At 36.4% G+C, this 21,736-nt stretch overlaps 4 protein-coding genes across 10 annotated transcripts; 3 read left to right on the forward strand and 1 right to left on the reverse strand.

The window, feature by feature from the left end:
- On the forward strand, nucleotides 1-2,167 carry TfIIEbeta (transcription factor IIEbeta). The gene is made up of 6 exons (XM_067790511.1): nucleotides 1-156; nucleotides 214-315; nucleotides 378-540; nucleotides 606-896; nucleotides 958-1,045; nucleotides 1,105-2,167. Exons 1-6 carry the CDS (start codon nucleotides 95-97, stop codon nucleotides 1,272-1,274), a joined length of 876 nt encoding a protein of 291 aa, XP_067646612.1. The 5' UTR covers nucleotides 1-94; the 3' UTR covers nucleotides 1,275-2,167.
- A 121-nt stretch (nucleotides 2,168-2,288) lies between these two features.
- On the forward strand, nucleotides 2,289-4,679 carry Hexo1 (Hexosaminidase 1). 2 transcript variants are annotated; one of them, XM_067790493.1, is made up of 4 exons: nucleotides 2,289-2,437; nucleotides 2,494-2,638; nucleotides 2,697-3,337; nucleotides 3,397-4,679. In XM_067790493.1, the coding sequence occupies exons 2-4, from the start codon at nucleotides 2,568-2,570 to the stop codon at nucleotides 4,494-4,496; spliced, it is 1,812 nt and encodes a 603-aa protein (XP_067646594.1). In that variant the 5' UTR covers nucleotides 2,289-2,437; nucleotides 2,494-2,567; the 3' UTR covers nucleotides 4,497-4,679. The 2 variants fall into 2 exon arrangements, with proteins under 2 accessions (XP_067646594.1, XP_067646595.1); XM_067790494.1 differs by having other exon boundaries at nucleotides 2,509-2,638.
- Nucleotides 4,620-5,640, reverse strand: LOC137253499 (transmembrane protein 50A). Its single transcript, XM_067790512.1, has 4 exons — nucleotides 5,482-5,640; nucleotides 5,248-5,382; nucleotides 5,056-5,185; nucleotides 4,620-4,870 (listed from the first exon to the last, which is right to left on the reverse strand). Exons 1-4 carry the CDS (start codon nucleotides 5,563-5,565, stop codon nucleotides 4,761-4,763), a joined length of 459 nt encoding a protein of 152 aa, XP_067646613.1. The 5' UTR covers nucleotides 5,566-5,640; the 3' UTR covers nucleotides 4,620-4,760.
- A 5,647-nt stretch (nucleotides 5,641-11,287) lies between these two features.
- On the forward strand, nucleotides 11,288-15,562 carry LOC137253500 (coiled-coil domain-containing protein 6). Of its 6 annotated transcripts, none has more exons than XM_067790515.1 (6): nucleotides 11,288-11,520; nucleotides 12,432-12,569; nucleotides 12,645-12,735; nucleotides 12,821-12,970; nucleotides 13,029-13,754; nucleotides 13,825-15,562. In XM_067790515.1, exons 2-6 carry the CDS (start codon nucleotides 12,454-12,456, stop codon nucleotides 14,275-14,277), a joined length of 1,536 nt encoding a protein of 511 aa, XP_067646616.1. In that variant the 5' UTR covers nucleotides 11,288-11,520; nucleotides 12,432-12,453; the 3' UTR covers nucleotides 14,278-15,562. The 6 variants fall into 6 exon arrangements, with proteins under 6 accessions (XP_067646616.1, XP_067646617.1, XP_067646615.1 ...); XM_067790516.1 differs by having other exon boundaries at nucleotides 12,444-12,569; XM_067790514.1 differs by having other exon boundaries at nucleotides 11,288-11,509.
- The last annotated feature ends 6,174 nt before the right edge of the window (nucleotides 15,563-21,736 follow it).

The raw sequence follows: 21,736 nt of genomic DNA on the forward strand, positions 1-21,736 counted from the left end.
CTTCAGTTTAACAAAATATTTTTGGACGTGTAAACAAATATAATCCAGAATAAGTATTTCGATTACTTTCGAAAAAAATATAAAACAAAAAACGATGGATCCAGCTCTGTTAAGAGAACGCGAAGCCTTCAAAAAAAGGGCGATGGCCACTCCTACGTATGTATTCCATAAAATTTGTCAATGCTTTCTTACAAAGTAAAATTTTATATCTAGTGTGGAGAAGAAGCCCAAGATTGAAACCACACAAGGCCCACCAAAGGATGAGGCGAAAAGGAAAATGCGCCCACCGAGTGCACCTAAATTGGATGCCAGCACGTATGCTTACATTATAATATGAAATTAATATCTCTTGATAATATTACTTTTCAATTGCTTAGGTATAAGACCATGTCTGGAAGCTCCCAATATCGCTTTGGTGTATTAGCAAAAATTGTAAAGCATATGCGCACACGACACCAAGATGGCGATGATCATCCTTTAACAATTGAGGAAATATTAGACGAAACAAATCAATTGGATATTGGACAATCTGTTAAAAATGTATACATTTTCTTACTAAAGTTATCAAGAGTGTATTTCATAATATTGCGTTTGCTTATCTTTAGTGGCTAGCCTCGGAAGCGCTCATTAATAATCCCAAAATCGAAGCAACTCCAGATGGACAGCGATTTAGCTTTAAACCAGTATACAAAATAAAAGATGGCAAAAGTCTTTTACGACTACTCAAGCAACACGATTTAAAAGGCCTAGGCGGTGTATTGCTTGACGATGTTCAAGAATCATTGCCACATTGTGAAAAAGTACTCAAAAACCGTGCTTCTGAAATAATATTCATAATTCGACCAATTGACAAGAAGAAAATTCTATTTTACAACGATAGAACAGCCAATTTTATGGTAAGAAAGGCGTGTGCAAGTACTGTTTCTCTTAAAACCTTAAGATTGATGGAAATTGCAGGTGGATGAGGAATTTCAAAAATTGTGGCGTTCAGCAACTGTGGATGCAATGGATGATGCTAAAATTGATGAATATCTTGAGAAACAAGGTAATAAACATGTGGCCAACAGACTTTGTAATCAATAACAAATTTCGTTTTTAATACAGGTATACGTTCTATGCAAGATCATGGACTCAAGAAACCAGTTCCAAAACGTAAGAAGACTGCAAGCAAAAAACGACAATTCAAGAAACCCAGAGATAACGAGCATTTGGCTGACGTGTTGGAAACTTACGAGGATAATACTTTAACGCAAAAAGGTGTAAATCCCACATAGTTTTTAAAAATTTATAATAGCTTTGCAATTATCAAAGGCTGATCAGTTAGTTTTACGTGCAACTAAATAATTTTGTAATTAGTTTCACATCTGAATATTTAAGAATGCTCCCGATCAGGATAATAAATTTTATCCCGATTGCATTTCAAATTACTACTAAACACAGAGACCATACATATCATACAGATTACATTCAGATTACCATACATATCTTTCAATTATGTTGCCTCAATTTTTCTATAGGAAGCTTGTAGGACTCATTCCAACGAGCGTATAGATGTGGAATTTTTTTTTTTAAATTTTTACTAAGAACTTATTAAGCCCCTCTACACTTCTTAGGAATTGCAATGCGTGAGTAATCAGTTCTAATTAATGGCACGTCCCGTGAACAAGGTAAAACACGATCTACCGCAGCCAATTGCATGAGCTGTTCTCTGTAATAGCAAAAGTAACCAAATAAAATTCGCGGATAAACAAAACTCTTCTCCCATCGTATAAAGGTCCAATGGCACCACTAGCTAGAAGATATTCTTCTCCATCTTTGGAAGCAGAGGATTGGCGCCCGCCATTACCGCTATCAAGGGATGACTGACGTATTTGATAAGAAGTGATTAAGCTCAAATTAAAATAGTCGTCATGGCGCACCAGTGTTCGACATGTAAATGTTCATCTCTTGATCCCAATGACGTCTGTATATGGTCACTCAAGTCTACGGTCTAGACTTGATATTGGGGGGTATTATTAGTTTATAAATTAACTAGTAGGCAATTAACTTTACTTAGCTTCACATTAATAGGTAGGTAAGTAATCTTCGATCGGAATATTTTTGTGCTGCTTCAGCGATCGTCCGCAAATGTACTTGTATGTGTCAGTGAGCACATACGTATATGTAGGTATGTATGTTTATACCAGATAAGCTGATTAACGCTTGCGCTATAGCTTGCTTTACAGCAAAAAAAAAAGAAAACAATAAACTAACATTGAATATGCGAGAGGTTGGGGCGAATAGCCAACAATGAGCCGAGCAAAACAAATTGCAAATTCCGAGTACGTAACGTATTTAATTTGCTTAGCTTTTCAATTGCGATAGATAATTGTGGGTACCTACTTCATTCCTTGTTATGCACTTGTCAAGTTTGTGTGAATGTTTGACTTTTTTATTGGTAAGTTCTGTTGTATTTTGTTGTATTAAAAACTGGTATATTTGTATTGAAATTAGTTCGCTCATTTGTAGTCATTTCGTAAGTGAAAGTCGTGGTGTTTGGTTATCGAAGCAAACCATTTACATTGAAAATGACGCCGTTCACATTAATATTGGTGTTACTTGGGCTAGGAGCAAGCCAAACCTTCGCTGGAAGCGATGAGTAGGAATAATTATTAACTCTTTTCCACATATGTACGTACATATTTATTTAATTTCAGCCTAATTTACGGTTACGAATGTCAACAGAGCAAATGTGTTAAGGTTGAGTTGAATGCGGAGAACTTTAAAAGGGCTATTAGCCAATCGGTTTGTCGCATCTTTTGTAGCGGCAGTGTTCCCGGCACAGTATGGCCTCGCCCAAGTGGTGTTGTGAATTTCGAGAGCTATATGCAAACAGTCGATCCGGAATACATTAAATTTGCACTACCCACTTTAAGCAAACAAACACATCTTTGGTCCGCTATACAGGAGCGGTTTTTACAACAGCTTTACTCAAACGTACCGAATAGGAACGTACTGCGTAAAGGTGGTGGTCAACTAATGATTACAGTGGAATTAAAGTCAGTGGTGGACAATGTAGTGCCTAGGCTTACTTTTGACACCGATGAAAGCTATAGTCTGCAAATTATCTCTGCTAACAGTAGTTCAGTAGCTGCGACGATTAACGCCAGCAGCTATTTTGGTGCACGCCATGGAATAGAGACGTTATCACAGTTGTTGATTTACGATGATATTAGACGGGAATTGCAGATTTTGGCACGCGTTTTGATAGAAGATGCACCGGCATTCAAGTGGCGCGGCTTACTTTTGGATACATCACGCAATTTCTTTACTGTGAAATCCATTAAGCGAACACTTGGTATGTAGTTTCAATTTATATATTTAATGCGTTGTTTGAGTTGGTTACCCTTTTTCTAGATGCTATGGCCATGGTTAAGTTGAATACATTCCATTGGCATATAACAGATTCGCACAGTTTTCCATTTGAACTGAAATCTCAGCCTGATATGTATAAATTGGGGGCATATTCACAACGCAAGGTTTATAGTCATGAGGATATTGCAGAGATTGTGGAACATGGGCGTGTACGCGGCATACGTGTTATGCCGGAGTTTGATGCACCTGCCCATGTTGGTGAAGGATGGCAACACAAGGATATGGTAGCTTGTTTCAATGCACAACCATGGTCAGATTTTTGTGTAGAGCCACCTTGCGGTCAACTAGATCCCACTGTCCCCGCACTGTATCCTATATTGGAAGATATTTATCGCGAAATGTTTGATCTTTTCGATCCCGATGTTTTTCATATGGGTGGCGATGAAGTTTCTGTTGCATGCTGGAATAGTAGTGCACGCATACAAAACTGGTTGGTCGAAAAGGGTTGGAGTTTAAATGAATCTAGTTTTATGCGTCTTTGGGGTCATTTTCAAAATGAAGCTTTAAATCGTGTTGATGCAATTGCTCAATCCCAACGAATTCCGATTACACTTTGGACCAGTAAACTCACGGATGAGCCTTACCTTGGTGAATATTTAAATAAAGAACGTTATATCATACAAATATGGACAACTGGCAGCGATTCAAAGATAAAAGATATTTTGAAACGTGGTTATCGCATTATCATATCAAATTACGATGCTCTCTACTTTGATTGTGGAGGCCCAGGCTGGGTTCAAGCTGGCAATAATTGGTGTTCACCTTATATTGGTTGGCAAAAGGTTTATGACAATAACTTAAATAACATTGCCGGTGAATATATTTCTCAAGTAATGGGTGCAGAGGCAGCTATTTGGTCAGAACAAATTGATGAGTTCACATTGGATTATCGGTTTTGGCCACGCGCTAGTGCTTTGGCAGAGCGTTTGTGGTCGAATACAAACGAATCGTGGCAAGCAGCAGAGGCTCGTATGTTATACCACCGACAACGGCTGACTGAAAATGGTATCGGCGCTGAATCCCTGCAACCAGAATGGTGCTTACAGAACGAGGGTGAATGTCACGCTATGAAGAATTTTTAGCTGTCAGTATCAAAATCGTAGTAATATTAGTACTTCTTTTCTTACTATATTATATATCTAAAATGTTTACAATGCTCATGCATCAGCAAAGGCTCCTTGTAAATGCGAAAACAGCTACCTATGTACATTAAATATGATTAAAACTTTATTCTTTTAGTTATAAAAAAGAATAGCATTCCGTAAGATATAGTTTATTATTTATTGGACTAACATTTAAATTAATTGGGAGCAGTGGGCGTGTTGCTTGGATAACCATCTGATAATTTACTCATTCCAGTCCTCTTCATTTCGACCAAATTTGAAAACTAGGCTCCCAAGGAGAATCAAAAGATTCTGCATGAGAATTGCCACACCGAACCAGCTACTTTTGTTGTCTACAAAAATGGAAAACGCAGTCAGTAAAATTATACCAAATGAAACTGAAATAAGGTTTTAATTGAAAGCTTCATTTTGGTAATCAGATACTTTTTTAAAAATATTTTTTTTGGCACCGATAGGTATTGAAATTCTGAATTGCAACACCATTACGATATTATTTCCATTTCAATACGCTACTTACTATTGTTGAGAAAGACATCTATCATCACCCAAGCTGCTGCAATTATCGAAGCAAATCCCATTACAAAGCCTATGAGGAGCCAGATTTTTGCCAGATGTGCACCTGATGCAGAAGTATTCTCTTCGGAAATCTTTTAACAAAAAACAGAAAACTTTCACAGTTCATTCACCCCAAAATATTAACACAACTTACGTGAGAATTCTTTACAACGTTTACCATAGCAGCGGCAACAGTGCCAAACACTCCTATGAAAACATGTCCCGTGGTTATCTCATGCAAATTATCGACGGACATAGCATCAATCAAGACCCACCAACCTGCAAAAAACTGCAACGAGACGAATAAAGCTTTTGTAGATACATACATACATACATATGAGTTGCTTTGTTTATGTTGTACATTTATCCGTTAACCAATTGTACGTACCAGGAACCCAGCAACTAATGATGCGTTTTTATTACGTGAGGACTCCGAAGTGAAAAACTCGCGTATGTTTTCCAATATCGACATTTTTGTTCGGCTAAAGTTTATTTTGCTATGATTCAATTTATTTCCTCGACTAAACGTAGGACTGGTTAAGATATATCGACTTTTAGAAAAATCGATTGGTCATGCAAAATCAATATTTCGTAATCGTCGCTAGTGTAAGACCACGTTTCCACGCCTTAATCTACAATAAATCGTCATAAGATAATCGACGCATTTACATATGTTCCATACCGGGGAACTAGTTTATTTTCCGTCGAATTATCACGCTTCCGTTTAATTTTGTGCTTTCAACTAGAGATTAGGGGAATATTCTGAATAAGATGCCAGGATTTTCCAACTTTTTTTTTCGAGGGGTGGCGGGGGTCCTAAAAATTACAAAATTATCATCCGCAATTATAGGAAACTCTTAGTTTATGAAATATAAGCTTTTTAATTTCCAAATTTAGTAAAATTTCAACTTAAGTCCTGCACTTAAAATTCGGGTCGCACATATCGATAGCGGTATCAGACGACGCGTATTTTCGTCAAGATTCAGAATACGAAAGCAGAAGTTATATTTTTTATCTCGTTTAAATTTTATTCGCGGAAAACCCGTCGGTACTATTGTCGCTTTTTTCGTTGTTGCAATTAAACAAACGAAAACATATGAAGGTGGTGAATAGTGTTGCCAGCTCCGCAAAAATATCTTTTTATCTTGGTAGAACATTATAAGGTGGTTGCACGTCGACATAAATTCAAACAAACATACACTATCAATGTATTTTGTTTTTGTAATTCTCTGAATAATTTGAAATTAATGTATTTAATTGGAACAAGTGCAGAATACATACATTTGTCAAAAAAAATAAAAAAAATCGGACTTTATAGAGATTTGTATGCTGATTCCAAAGGTATATTTCTTTTTTGGAGCAAATTAAAGTTTTTGGGGTAATTCCATGTCAAAAGGCGAAATTATGAATTTTTCAAATCAAAATATCTCCGAAACTAGTGGATGGATTTCAAAAAAATAACTTATAAAAATACCTTTGATCTGATGATCTTTAACTTTTCTAGTCTTTATTTACCAAAAATTTTAAAAAGCTCTTTTTTGCATTCGTGAACGAGCTGATATTACCTTATAACTCTTATGTTTATTGTTATGTTAGCCGATCCAACACCGGCTGCGCCATGCACAGTAATTCTGCGTAGAACACCTTTCTGCATAGGCGGCCTTCGGCCGCGCTTATAAAAAATAACCTTAAAAAAAAAATCCCAATTAGCAGACAAAATTATTCCTAGCCGACTAACGGACCACATTCCGGAAAAATAAAACCCCAATTACAAAAAAAACTGAGTGCGTGCAGCACTGCCTCATCGGGTGAATACAAAAATCCGAAGGACTTGACGTAAAGTCCGTGGCTCCTTCGGCCACTGCCCCCGATGACCAGCCCGGACAACCTGATCCGTCCAACCATCCCACCGCAACGTAGATGGCAGCTCCTGTGGCTGCTCACTCGGACTGGTGGGATGGTCAACTTCACAGGTTGACCCGACTGACCCTCGCGGCCAGCGCCTCAGGCGCCCTCAGCAACTGTCATCGATGATCATTCTGGACAACTTCATCCGTCCAACCATCCCACCGCAACGCAGGTGGCTCCTCCTGCGGCTGCACACCTCGGACTGATGGGATGGTCAACTTCACAAGTTGACCAAAATGACCAGCACGACAGCGCCTCGGGCACCAAATCCCGTTGGGCGCCATCTGTTGTGGATTCGCATTTACAGTGGAAGCAGTAAGGAAGGCGGTCGGCATGATGTTGTGGTGCACAGTGGCTAGTCATTGTCGGCTGGGGCGGGTCCTTGCCAACCTTACTGTTCCTGCGCCATAATCAGAAAAAAAGGTCATATCATGCCTTTAAAAAAAACTGACAAAAGCGCAGAACTAATTCAAAACGCTCAAATGGACTAAAAAAAAAACTGACGCAAAAAAAACTACCGAACCGGACATGGCCGGTTACTAACGCTGAAAATCAAATTCAAAAAAAAAACTGCTGAAAAATAAAATTGCAAAAAAAAAGCTGAAAATTAAAATGAAAAAGAAACGGGCCGAATATATAGAGGGGCGCCGCGGGTGTTGCTGCGACGCCCGGTGCTTGTCCCACCCTCAAATCCATGGCCACCGACGCACCTATTTTTCGGTGGCCCCTTACCTGATCACCCTACGTGCCTTCTAAATCAATAATGATGCCAGCATTCCCATATTGTTAACAGATTTATTCAAAATTCATTATTGCTAACATAGCTTTTCTTTTTCTTTTCTTACTGCAAGGTTTCTGAATATATTTAAGCTTATAAATAATTTTATAAAAAAAATATAGCAATCGAAAATGCGAGCCTAATTAAAGAGGAACTCTATTCCTGTTTGTAAGTTTTTAGAAAAATTTATTGTGAGCCGCGTTTTGCGACGGTCCATTGAAAGTAATAATAATTGGTTTGTTTTATAATCTACTATACTATGTGTAATAAAAAAATCTTTTTTTTTGTAGGAATTTGGTTAAATGCCCTTTTCTCTTTTTTTTTGTTTTTACAAACCTATCTTAGGGCTGTACAGTTTGTATACAACTTCTGATAATTGGGGCCCCCTTACAAAATTAATAGGTTGTTGTATTAGATTTACTTTGAGTTTAACAGAACATCGATTTGGTATTACACATAGTATAATGACACTAATATGTACTATGTACTAGAAAATTTATTATAAACGCAACTAGGACTAAACTTGGGGTAAATCCTACCCCTCAAAAAAATATTGTTTCACAAATTCAAGTAAAACGTATGGTTTTAAATCCATGGAAAAATTACGGGAGTCATACACCTGTTCAGGTAGAACGTGAACTTTTAAATTTATTGTGAACTCAACGAAATTGTTTTACAGGTTCAGGTAAAGCATGAACCTTTTAAACTTATAGTACAATTAATGAGATCGTTTTACTTGTTCAAGTGAAACGTAATCTGTTTTACAAGTAACAGTCAGGGTTGGTATTGTTTCGGGCTTAGTTCAACTCAGTCAACAAAAAATGTATACAAAAGAAGTTTTTGTTTTGATAATGCAAGCTAATCCGCATTACTTGTTATTTGCGTCTCTTAATATAGATTTAATGCATTTTAGCTGATAATGCAACTGAACCTGAATTACCAATAAAACTTTATTCCTTACCGAAACAATATCAACACTTTTGCTCATTCCAAAATCGTATTCGCAACGATTGCATCAATTAAAAAAAAATGTAATGGTAAAATTCTACCGTAACGCAAAGCAAATTTTTAATACCTGAAACACTTTTTTTTTGTTTCACAGGCAGTATAAATTGCACACCTATGACCATTAAAATATGCTTTGTTTTTTTGTTGGGTAATTTTTTTTTTGTGTATGCAACAATTTTGAACGTACAACAAGAATTGCTTTTTTTTTCTAAACTTTTCATTTCCTTTGGTCATTGTGCATATTGCATTCGTATTCACATTCGCTTTAATTCTACACTAGGGTGATAGCCTTAAACTTGAGTATGTTGGTATATTGACATTATATAATGTTGCGGAGTCAAAAATATAATTTTAAAAGACAAGGTTAAGGCTACAAATACATAATTTTAGTTCAGTATTGGAACGAACTCACCGCTTAACCGCTGATGTTCGTTATCGCAATTGGAATGGCCGCAGGCCTATATTCGCTGCCCTGTGATTGTCATTGTAGCTGGTTTATTGTAGCCCATCTGGTCGTAGCTGATAAGGGTTGCGCTAGTATTGTTATAGCCGGTATGAACGCAGCTAATAAGGATGCGCTAGTAGTATTGGGGTCGGTGGTACCGCCTGGTGGTTGTTGCGCTCGTGGTTCAAGGTGATCGAGTGAACCTGGTGACAATAAAAACTTCGTGTTGACTTTTACGACCTGGATGACTTCGTGCTAATTGGGTGTTCGTTGTATTACGCTGCAGCGTACTGCTGGCCCTGGAGGCGGAGGTGTTGGTTTAAAAGTCTTCTAGTAATTCGCTTGACCCTGTACTACTAAAAGGTTGTTATTTGGATTCGGACTTGTCGATGCTGTCGTATCAGCAAGATTCGTTAAATGTTCCTTAAATGTCCTTTTTGGTCCGCAGGAAATTGCAAAAAAACGGAAGATTCCAAACTGTTCGATACTGGTTAAAAGCTTCGCCACAATTAAATGGCGTAAAATTATTCACAACACTTATTTTACCAATGTGCTGACCGGGTAGTTGGCCGATAAGAATGTGGGACTCAGTTAAACGGCAAGCAGTGTGCAATTAATAGGTTTTTCACTGCCGTCGGCTTTAAATGTCGCTTCTTTTCTTTATTTGTTTCGGTGAATGTAGCTTTTCTAATATTTCTTCGTTTGCGTTGTCGTGAAGCAAAAAGGAAATATGGATGTCTTCTATATTTCTAGCTTCACAAAAATTTTTCCACCTTTATCGTGTTTAAGCCCCGGAAACGCATGCAATTTTTCGCTAGTGATCGCCGGTCTGTCTTTTTCTTGTTTTTCGATATCTTTTTATCGCAACTTTCGCCACATCGCTAGGTGTGTTCGCGTGAACACGCTCCCAAGTGGATCGTAGCCGTAGACCGTAGCAGCAGACCGTAACACGCCACGGTGATTTCCTTCTGCGTACGTTTGACGTGAAATTACCCCTATAGTCATTATTTGCACCAAAAAAAAATATACGGTTGAACTCACCATAAACACCACTACCGATACTCATATAAATTTTTTAATTTGACAAATGTATGTATTCTGCACTTAGGCCCAAAATACATTGATAGTGTATGTTTGTTTGCATTTATGTCGACGTGCCACCACCTTATAATGTCTACCATGATAAAAAGATATTGTTGCGGAGCTGGCAATACTGTTCACCACTTTCATATGTTTTCGTTTGTTTGTCCTTCTTCATTAGAATACATGCAACCTACTTATCATGCATAAGATTGCGCTAAACACATCTATATAAAAAACTGCTTATGTGACGGGGTTTTAAACAAATATGCAATAGATTGATTGCAAAACTTAAAGCTACAGCTAAGGCCACACTGAGCAGCACTACACTGCGCTGCAAAATATTATTCCCATGTATTCTTATAAACAGTTCACACCTAGCGGCAACAGCACTGCGTGGCGCGGCCATGTTAATCAAATAGGCAAAAAAGTGACGCGGAGTATAGTGCATCTGAGTGTGGCCTTAGCTTAAATCGGCTGAAACATATCTAAATATGAACCCACTATAATTTATACTTCAACCGAAAGCTTGGTAACCCTTGCAATCGTCATCACCTCAGCAGTCGAAAAGAAACGGCAAAAAACGAAAAATTTGCAAAAGTAGATTGGTGTTCGGAATCATTGTTTACTATATAGTTTGGCAGCTTAAGTAGAGGTTATGTTGCGAATAGAGTGGAAGGCAGTGGACTAGGCAGTCGAATGTCATATAATGAAGGAATGGTGTTCGGAGATTTTTCAAAGTTAAAAAAAAAAATGATAAAAGCTTTAATATAAATAAAACTATTGTTTTAATAACAACAAAAACGCCTTATATATTCTATGTACATAAATTGGTAAGGATTATCTCACTTTAAAATTTGAGTTAAATAATCTAAAGTTTTGTTATGAAACTGAGTCGAGAACTGTGCGTGTGAATGTGCGAATTTTCACCGATCAGCTGTTAGTTGCGCTACTTGGTAAAATTTACAATGTTCGGAATTGATCTGGAGCTGTAGGCTGCTGATGGAAAAGAAAAATACCTTGTTCTATCAACATTGCTGAACAATTGGTTCTAAAATATTGCTAAATATTAGTAGGATTCTGAAGAGGCCATAAGCTTTTTATTTAAAATCGAAAATTCAAAGAAAGCTGAAGTGAAAAGCAAACCAAAAAAACAGCAAAAGATTGCAGTGCCGAATTTTTCTGATTAGTCAAAAGGTGAAATTCAGGTGAAGTAATAAACTTTAATGGGTGATAAATTAATAGTTCAAAACTTAATAGTCAAAAAAGTAAAAAAAATTGGGTAAAATATGTTGCTTTATTTGTGACCATGGAATGTGCGGGGCGTGAACTCGATTAGTTGGTTGTGTATGCACTCTTACAATATACTTTGAAAAAGGAAGAAGAGAGGTTAGTTACACTGCATTTTCCAATATGTAAATGAAAATGCAAGACTGACTGAAAAATTTTGCTTAAACAACGATGTAACCATATAAAGATAAATATGCATTACAGCTGATAAAATTTATATATAGGGTAAATATTTGTATTGGTAAATTCCTATAGACATGTTCATACATAAGTACAAGTATTTGGTGAAGGTATGGGCCACCGCGATCGCCGGGGTGCCTTTTTGTCTGCGTTTATACATAGATTCAGGGAATACTAAAGAAACAATAAAGACTGTATGTTTAGTTATGCGATTGTGCAGAAAAGTATATACATGTATATAGTATGAAAGTAATTCAGTTAGTTATGTATATGTAGGTGTATATGTATAATATATGTATAATTTGTTCCTTATACATCAAAGAACAGTGATCGGTTCAATCATTTACTATTGATAGAATTTCACATTCGACTCAACCGTAAGAACAATTGGTAAGATGCAATCTAGGGCGTACTGTTCCACACTGAGCTGTATTAAAACTTATTGCGAAAATATGCATATTTGACTTTGCAATAATAAGAAATTTACGTGCACATAGTTTTGTAAAAGACGAATATTTATACATTGCGGTCGATTATTTAGTTCACATAGAGGGTGGAAAACGACGTAATTTGAGTTCACCCTTAGACATAATTTTATTTTATTTATCTTCAAAATATAAACAATTTTAGATTCTAATACGTTTATTAGTTTTTTAAATAGTTTTGCAGATATGGAAAGCCCCTGTGAATCTGAAAGCTCCTTAGATGGTGGCACTATGCTTCCACCCAGTCCAGTGTCTCGCGAGCAGTTGCAAAAACGCATCGAATCGTTGACACAACAAAACAAGTATGAACATTTATTTAAAAAATTACTGTTATTAATTACAATTACTCTGTAAATGTGATATACTGTGATTTCCAGAGTACTCAAGGCTGAACTAGATACCTTTAAGATTAAATGCAAAGTGGTGCAGGAAGAAAATCGGACGTTAAAACAAGCGTCGGTTATAATTGTATGTAGAAATATTATTAACCCAATTGTGTACATATGATAATAAAAAATATGTATTACCAAACACACTTCACCTTAATGTATAGCAAGCAAAAGCGGAACAAGAGGAGGAGTACATATCGAATACACTTTTGAAGAAAATTCAGGCCTTAAAAAAAGAGAAGGAGACCTTAGCGCACCATTATGAGCGTGAAGAGGAGTGTTTAACAAATGACTTGTCACGTAAACTAGATCAGGTAAAGTAATTTTCAATGAATTTTATGAAATATAATAAATCTAACCTGCATAAAACAGCTAAGACAAGAAAAATGCAAACTCGAGCAAACACTTGAGCAGGAACAGGAATGTCTTGTCAATAAACTCATGCGCAAAATTGAAAAACTACAAGCCGAAACTGATAACAAACAAACTAACTTAGAGCAGTTGCGTAGAGAAATGGTTGAGTTAGAAAATACTTTGGAACAAGAACAAGAAGCTTTAGTTAACAAGCTATGGAAGCGTATGGATAAATTAGAAACTGAAAAGCGTTTATTGCAAATTAAATTGGACCAACCCGTTTCCGATCCAACAACTCCACGTGATATAACCAACGCTAATGGTGACACTGCCTCTAATTTAAGCGCTCATATACAAACACTTCGTTCTGAGGTGCTACGGTTGCGTGCTAATTTAGCAGCTGCACAAAAAGAAGCTACTAAAAAATTACAGCAATTTGCACAAGAAGAAAAAACTATACGCGAAGAAAATGCACGTTTGCAGCGCAAACTAAAACTAGAAGTAGAAAGACGTGAAGCACTCTGTCGTCATTTGTCCGAATCGGAATCATCGCTTGAAATGGACGAGGAAAGATTTTATAATGAAAATTTATTAAACACAACGGGCGGCTTGGGTAACGCTGCAGTGGTAAATACACGCCAACGTACTATTAGTAGTCCCGTATCACATAGCCCATCTAATAGTCGTCCACTTAGCCCTGGGACAGCACAACACAATCGCTGTTATGCTTGTGGACAGATCGTGGTACGTACACACATGCTTACACATTAAATTACATGTTAACTAAAATTCATACTATTAAATTTTATTTTAGAATCGTCGTGCCAGTGAGCGTTTTATTAAACCAGCATTACCAACTCCTATGTTAGGACTCAATACTTCAGCTCCAAATGTTCTTAGTGGTGCTGGGGGTATTGTTTCAAACACTACGTTACCTTTCGGAGGAACCAGTAGCGGACCAAGTGTATTTTTGCAAAATATAAATGCCGAACGTTTAAGTATGGCTGGTAGTGCCAGCGGGGGTACGTCCTTATTTTCCGGTAATAATGGCAGCAACGCTATGGGTTTAGGTATGGGTAATACTACGATGAATAACAGCTCGATTGCGGTTCAGCAGGCTTCCACTCCAATGAATATAATTACCCATAATTCGTCCACTAACAACAGCAGTTCATCGATATCGGCATTTACACCCACAAATACAAATTCAACAACTTCATTTGCACAACCAGCCAGTCCTATGGATACTTCCGTTTACAAGGACTAGACGGGAAATTTTTAAACAGAAGACCCGAATTGACTTTTAGTCATCCTAAGTGCGATGACCAGTGGATTTAAGGTGACTTAAACGTTTTGGATTTTTAAGATTTAGTCGGCTTTTTCTGCATTTTACTAAACTTTTAAAAGTAATTCAAAAACTAAATAATGTTAAGGTTTAATACACATACATACATATGTACCACGGAAAATACATGTAATGGTTAAATATAAAAACAAAAATAACTTGAAAAGAGGAATGGGATAAGAATTATAAGGATTACAAGTTCAAGGTAACCACAACGATTTAAGTAAAGAAAAAACATACCAGTACGTACTACATTATAATCAACGCTCACTCACTAATAAACTGAATTATCCTTGTTGTATGCATTTGCCAAGAATATTAGATTGCTTATAAATGCAGCTTTCAAGAATTAATGGATTAATTTAGATTTGCTCTAATTCCAGCAGCATTGAAAAAATCATTAAAGAATTTAGTTACAATTCCACGAGCCATATATATACACCGGCGAAGCCTATATACATCGATTGAACATTTATGAAAAATTGGCTTGAAATTGATTTTAATATTAAAAAAAATATATATATACCATTTTATTATGTAGATGTATTTTATTAGTGTATTTTTATTTTCGGTTGTTACACTTATGAATGTACGTATTTGAAATTAATGCAAAAAAATTATAAATTACATAAAAAAATTTCGAAACTACTTTTGAATTATACACATATATAAATATTATCCTAAAAGAGGAATGCGGAAAGCTAATATATAAAAAAAGACATTCGCAAAACGTGTTGTAGTAGGTGTATTTTATTACAAAAATAAAACACCTGCGTATTTGAATAACGAGTATATGATCAACTTCTAAGTGATCACGAATGTAAGATTAAACAATATATGTATGAATAACTAGGAACCAATTAAATTTTGATTGCGCTTAAATGCAAAACAAGGAAACTAAAAAAATGCAGGAATGAACTTTTGTCCATTTTATAAAAACTAACTCAAATTGCTATGATAAAATGTAATGAATATGAATATAATAGCAAGCGATGTAATGCCTAGGTATAAGTTGAATTCAAAATCGACTAGATTTAGCGGATCGCTACATACGTGAATTAATTATTAATTAACCTTATCTTACAATAATTTTTTATTTTATGTTTGATAAAATTAGCAGCTGAAGTTAGTTTAAAACAATGAACTTCAGAAATTTATGCTTGTCAACTTATGAAAGAAATAAAATTTACATATATACAAAATAACATTTAATGTTGTTGTATTAACGATAAAGACACTCCCCGAAGGTTTTGGGGAGTGTTATCGATGTTGATGGCTCTTTGCCGGATACAGATCCGGTACGTTCCGGTAACAAAGCACAGTAGAGGTACTAGCCCGACCATCGCGGAACGATTAATATGGTCGCATTAAACCTTCTTTTTGGGGCTTTGAATACTCGTTTTGTGAGTATTGATGATGGCACGGATATTTATGTGTCCGCTATAGCGCCAGGTTGTACTTGGGTAGTGATGTATTTCCTTGGTTGTATGTTGATTGCTTTATTGTGATGTTTCTGCCATATTAGGGTGTAGGTGCAAAAAGTAATATATTTTCATTTCATTTATTTATTACGGCAAAAAAGCCTAATTCATAAATTAAATTATATTACAATTTACTATCTTATTGCTAAGGTTTTACAATATTCATAAAGTTTTGCTTTAAAAGCTACGATTTCATTACAACTTTTTATATCTATAGGCAGTTCATTGAAACTGTTTAGACCTTTATAAAAAATATTTTCCTGATCTATTTCAGTTCTGAATAAAGGCAGTTTGAAATTGTGTTTATTCCTTGTATTAATGTTATGTGTTTGCTTAACTAATACTACGTTTTTACTTAGATATTCAGGTACATTTTCACTTTTAATATTAAATATAAACTTCATAGCGTGAAAAAAAATCTTTTGCTTGACACTTAACCAGTTCAAACTTCTCAGCATATCAGCCGTACGAGTATCTCTAGGTTTTTTAAGAATAAATCTCATACATCTGTTTTGCATCTTTTGAAGTTTATCTATTTCTTTGTCTGACACAATGAATAGAATAGATGGGCAGTTTACAAAGTGCGGTTCTATAATGGACTTATATATAATTATTTTGTACTTTTTTTGAATATATTTGGATGTTCTCTGCATAACCCCAATTTTTTTCGCAACTTTCTGGACTGTGTAGTTTATATGTTCTTCAAACTTGAGTTTGTTATCAATTATAATTCCCAAATATTTTATACTGTCAACTTTTTGTATGCTTTCATCATTTATTTTTAAACCAATTATATCCTCATTAAAGTTCCTCCTTGTTCTTATCATAAATTTCGTTTTATTTATATTAAGTTTCAGTCTATTTCCGCACAACCATTTATACAGGTTATTCAGTTCATGTTGTATTTTAGATAATTACAAAACGATATTGTATTTTACAACTTGATAGTTACAATTAAATGAGATTTTTATGGATTTTTTGTTTTGACAATGATATTGATTAAATGTGATGAATCATGAAAGATTAAGTGATGACTAGATAACTAGTGACTTACGTATCTAAAATTACATGAAGGTGTGAAATCTTTTGTTAATGTTTAATATATACATAGGTATATAACCTTTAGTGTTTTTAGTTTAATTTGTTACTACCTGGTAGTATCAGTCTTGTATTGAGATAATGATATGTTAGATCCCATTATTTGTACTTTAGTATATAAGGAACTTGTATAAAATTTTTTTTTTCGAAACCCTTTCTTATTTAGGGTTTCCAGAGCCTCGCCCGCTAAATATGTGTATAATGCATTTATATATGTAACAGGGCCCGTATTACGTGTTACGATCCGTGATCGAATCTCATTTTTTAAATCACAATAACTCTGAAATGGTGTATAAGATTAATGGCATATGCGAGCTAGCGACAAATAGTACTCGTTAGATTGATAACCTATTATAATTTTTAGAAATTGTTTCACAGTTGCATAGTTATCGCTTGAGTGAAAATGGGTTTCAGTCACTGATCGCAACACGGGTAATTCTTTAAGACAGCATGACACGTAATACGGGCCCAGGATTCCCTTCGCGTAGGTGAGGTTGAAAATTGGGTTACGAAAGCTTTGAAGCTTTAAAGCTTCGTATGCGCTTACCAACCCCTTGAAACCCATAGCACAATTAATAAGTATTTGGTGAGCCTCGCAAGTGGAGGTCTGGTTTCGTTGAAACGCAACTAATGCTTCTTTGAAACTTGCCATATCACAACGAAATAAACTTCAATTGCCAAGTCTGAAGTTAGTTTATTGCGCTTGAAACATCTTGGTTTATTGTGGCATGTTACTGGAATGCATAAGATTGCGTTGAACGTATCTATATGAAGAACAGTATTGTGTCTCGGCCATTATGCTTTCCTTGCAACAAAAGCTAGGAGTTTTCATATCAGGTGGCGCCACTGTCGATCATCTACCGTTCTCCTTAAAAATACGTACAATTTACTGATAATGAGTAAAGCCGTGGTTACTCACGAACGTACGTAGAAAAAACGTGTCAGCTGACACGACCTATCTTATGAGTGTGCAATGTAAACGAAAACTCACCGACGTGCAACGCCCGTACGTACGTAGCCCGGAACGTAGAAATCAAAACAAGTTTGATTTTTTCCGTAAGAACGTGTTATGCGGCAGTTACCCACCGACGTGTGCCGTACGTACGGACGTTTGTCGTACGAAGCACGTTTGACCGAATTCTCAAGCCCGTAGGAATCAATGTGTGCGTCTGTGTACATGTACATAACATATTTGTGTGTGTATTGTTTACAACAAAGCACTGTTGCCATTGGCCAGTTTGCATGCATGCTTATGGAAACATCAACTTTTTCCAATTTAATTTTTGATATTGTAAAAGGCCGGAATAAATATTAAATAAGTATAAATAGATTACATTATTATAATCTTCACTTTTACATAATTATTTCGAATTATTTTCACAATTTTTCAAACTTTAATTAGGTGTTTTTGCATAAAAGTGCAAACGGTCAAAAATTAGCGCACAAAAGTTTACTAGGCAACTCTGTCTAGTGAGAGAGCGATCAGCTGACACGTTCTTACGGAAAAAATCAAAATTGTTTTGATTTCTACGTTCCGGGCTACGTACGTACGGGCGTTGCACGTCGGTGAGTTTTCGTTTACATTGCACACTCATAAGATAGGTCGTGTCAGCTGACACGTTTTTGGTACGTACGTTCGTGAGTAACTGCCGCATTAGCTGATCGCTCTCTCACTAGACAGAGTTGCCTAGTAAACTTTTGTGCGCTAATTTTTGACCGTTTGCAATTTTATGCAAAAACGCCTAATTAAAGTTTGAAAAATTGTGAAAATAATTCGAAATAATTATGTAAAAGTGCTGATTATAAATATTTAATCTATTTATACTTATTTAATAGTATTCCGGCCTTTTACAATATCAAAAATTAAATTGGAAAAAGTTGATGTTTCCATAAGCATACATGCAAAATGGTCAATGGCAACAGTGCTTATCTGTAAACAATACACACACAAATATCTTATGTACATGTACACAGACGCACACATTCATTCCTACGGGCTTGAGAGTTCGGTCAAACGTGCTTCGTACGACAAACGTCCTTACGTACGGCACACGTCGGTGGGTAACTGCCGCATAAGCTGCAGACAATGTTGCGTTATCCGTAACCGTATCGGTAACCTTATAACAGCTGATTCGACCAACCTTATGGGAATCAATGCAATCGATTATTGGTGCCGCTAAGGTTGTAACGGTATCGTAGCCAACCACAAATCACCCACAGAAGATTGCGCATTCAAGAGTTCAAAATTGCTTCGTTCTGCGCATCTACGTCACACTTGACTGCTTGAACGAAGGAAAGAAAGAGAAAACACAAGAGCTAAAGGAAAATGACGTAAAAATTGCCCATAAAAAACAGCTGATCTTTTGTTTACATGCGCAATGTGCATTTTTTTTTACTCGCTCAAGCAGTCAAGTGTGACGTAGATGCGCAGAACGAAGCAATTTTGAACTCGTGAATGCTCAATCTTCTCTGTGTGATTTGTGGTAGCCAGCCAATTGGTTTTTGGTTTTCCGCCGTAACGATAAACAGCTGATTACGTTAGGGATACGACTACAGCGATACGACAAACGACACCAACCAATGACATCGCTTTTAAGATTGAGTAAACAACAAATTTTAACAAGTAGAGCAACTAACAGCTGATCGTTCGAAGTTGGCACACACACATGAACATTACTAAAAGCCCCGTCACATAAGCAGTTTTTCATATAGATGTGCTTCACTCAATCTTACGTATTGTTAGCAGATTGCACGTATATTTTATGGAGAACAGCAGATTGAGCGACACTGGCGCCATCTGGCATGAAAAAGTAGCCAGCTCCCAACTTTTGTTGCAAGCAAAGCATAATGGCCGAGACACATGCTTATTTTCCTATAGATGCGTTCAACGCAATCTTATGCATTCCAGTAACATGCCACAATCAACGAAGATGTTACAAGCGCAATAAACTAACTTCAGACTTGGCAATTGAAGTTTATTTTGTTGTGATATGGCAAGTTTCAAACGAGCATTTGTTATGGGCCACTTGTGAGGATTCACATTTCGAACGTACAGGTGGCTAGTGATAGGTGAAAAGGTCAGGATTCACCGTCACTCATGTCTGCCCGGGGTGGTCAAACAAAATTTTCTTTAATTTCGCGTGGGTGGCATCGCCTAAGATTCCAATGGTGTGGGAAAATTCCCATTAAGCTGGAGTCATTGGTGCCGTATGTCGTATCGCTGTATCCGTATCCCTAACGTAATCAGCTGTTTATCGTTACGACGGTAAACCAAACCCCGATTGGTTGGCTACGATACGGTAACGACCTTAGCGGCACCAATAATCGATTGCATTGATTCTCATAAGGTTGGTCGAATCAGCTGTTATAAGGTTACCGATACGGTTACCGATAAAGCACCAATGTCTCCAGCTTTAAGGGCGAATTAATGGTGACTTATAACCATAAAGCCATAACCAGATAAATCAGCTGATCGAACCTACCTTATGGAAAGGAATATAATCGATTAATGGTGCCATACCATAACGCTAACGCCATAGCCAATCAATTGGTTTTTGGTTTCTCGCCATATCCATAACCTAAAAATATTTTAGTTGATGAATTTAATAACTTTTTTTATATTTTCTTCATTGTTTTGGATACGTTATGACTAAGAGACTTATTTTTTGTGGAATATGTTTGTAATTTTTTGTGTTTTCATCATTTTTATGAAATTTTCACGATTTTTAGGTTAAGGCACCATTAATCGATCACATTGAGATTGTTATGGATATGGGTATGGTTACGACTATGGCGTTAGGGTTAAGGAGGTTTAATTTGGCCTTTAACGTCAACCACCATGGCGTAACTATACAAGGTGACAGCGGACTCGCAAGTTTTTATAAGATTTGACACATCAACTTTTGGCGCGGTACGATTTTGACATTAGTCCATCGGTTCACAAAAACAAGGTACATGGAGCCTTTAATGATGGCGTAGGCATGTCACCGTGGCCACCACCTTGTATGGTTCCACCATGGCAACCACAGTTAAATCCATGGCGGAACGATACAAGGTGGCAGCATGGGACAGCTGATTATAAGCTTTTTTATTTCATTTGATACATCAACTTCCAGCGGAGTACGATTTTGACATTTGTCCATCGAATTTACAGAAACAAAGTACATGGAATTTCTATTTATGTTTGTGGGTATGTCACCATGCTGACACCTTGTATCGTTCCGCCATGGTTAAATAATGCCATTTAACACGGTTCTCCATAGCGCAGTCGCAGTAAAGGCCGCGGTACAATGACATTTTTCATATAGATGCGTTTAACACAAGCTTATGCATTCTAATAATATCGCCACAATCAACCAAGATGTTGCGTTTGTAAATATGAAGGAACTTCAGATTTGGCAATTAAAGTTTATTACACCTTGTCCATTCACATACAAAATTTCGCGAAGCGCTGTTGTAAACATTCTCCGTATACAACAAAAATACTTCCTAACATATTTTGTGTCGTATTCGATTGTTAAATTGCAGTCACTGTAATACTGTTTTCACACAGAAACTTAATGATCTCATTTCACCTTTTTTTTCGAGATTTGATTGCATGGAGGAGGACCTTCTTATCTTTGAAAGTCCCAGTTCCAGGTTATTGTCCAATGCATAAAATGATTAATTTCTGGATTAATTTTCCAAAGTATGTAAGTAATTTTGGCTCCACTAGTACACAATAGTAATACCAACTGGCCAGAACCATGTGTAGCAGCTTGCTATTTGTACATAATTATCCGTGCTTTGTAAACTGGTATTTA

This window comes from Eurosta solidaginis, chromosome 5, assembly GCF_040869045.1.
Source record: "Eurosta solidaginis isolate ZX-2024a chromosome 5, ASM4086904v1, whole genome shotgun sequence".
Lineage (NCBI taxonomy): Eukaryota > Metazoa > Arthropoda > Insecta > Diptera > Tephritidae > Eurosta > Eurosta solidaginis.

Coding starts and splice junctions, on each gene's coding strand:
- TfIIEbeta (XM_067790511.1), top strand. CDS start 95: ATGGATCCAGCTCTGTTAAGAGAACGCGAAGCCTTCAAAAAAAGGGCG. Junction 157..213: donor AGGGCGATGGCCACTCCTAC/GTATGTATTCCA, acceptor TTTTATATCTAG/TGTGGAGAAGAAGCCCAAGA. Junction 541..605: donor TTGGACAATCTGTTAAAAAT/GTATACATTTTC, acceptor GCTTATCTTTAG/TGGCTAGCCTCGGAAGCGCT.
- Hexo1 (XM_067790493.1), top strand. CDS start 2,568: ATGACGCCGTTCACATTAATATTGGTGTTACTTGGGCTAGGAGCAAGC. Junction 2,639..2,696: donor ACCTTCGCTGGAAGCGATGA/GTAGGAATAATT, acceptor ATTTAATTTCAG/CCTAATTTACGGTTACGAAT. Junction 3,338..3,396: donor ATCCATTAAGCGAACACTTG/GTATGTAGTTTC, acceptor CCCTTTTTCTAG/ATGCTATGGCCATGGTTAAG.
- LOC137253499 (XM_067790512.1), bottom strand. CDS start 5,565: ATGTCGATATTGGAAAACATACGCGAGTTTTTCACTTCGGAGTCCTCA. Junction 5,383..5,481: donor CATTAGTTGCTGGGTTCCTG/GTACGTACAATT, acceptor GTCTCGTTGCAG/TTTTTTGCAGGTTGGTGGGT. Junction 4,871..5,055: donor AGATGTCTTTCTCAACAATA/GTAAGTAGCGTA, acceptor CCATTTTTGTAG/ACAACAAAAGTAGCTGGTTC.
- LOC137253500 (XM_067790515.1), top strand. CDS start 12,454: ATGGAAAGCCCCTGTGAATCTGAAAGCTCCTTAGATGGTGGCACTATG. Junction 12,570..12,644: donor TCGTTGACACAACAAAACAA/GTATGAACATTT, acceptor TGTGATTTCCAG/AGTACTCAAGGCTGAACTAG. Junction 12,971..13,028: donor TGTCACGTAAACTAGATCAG/GTAAAGTAATTT, acceptor TGCATAAAACAG/CTAAGACAAGAAAAATGCAA.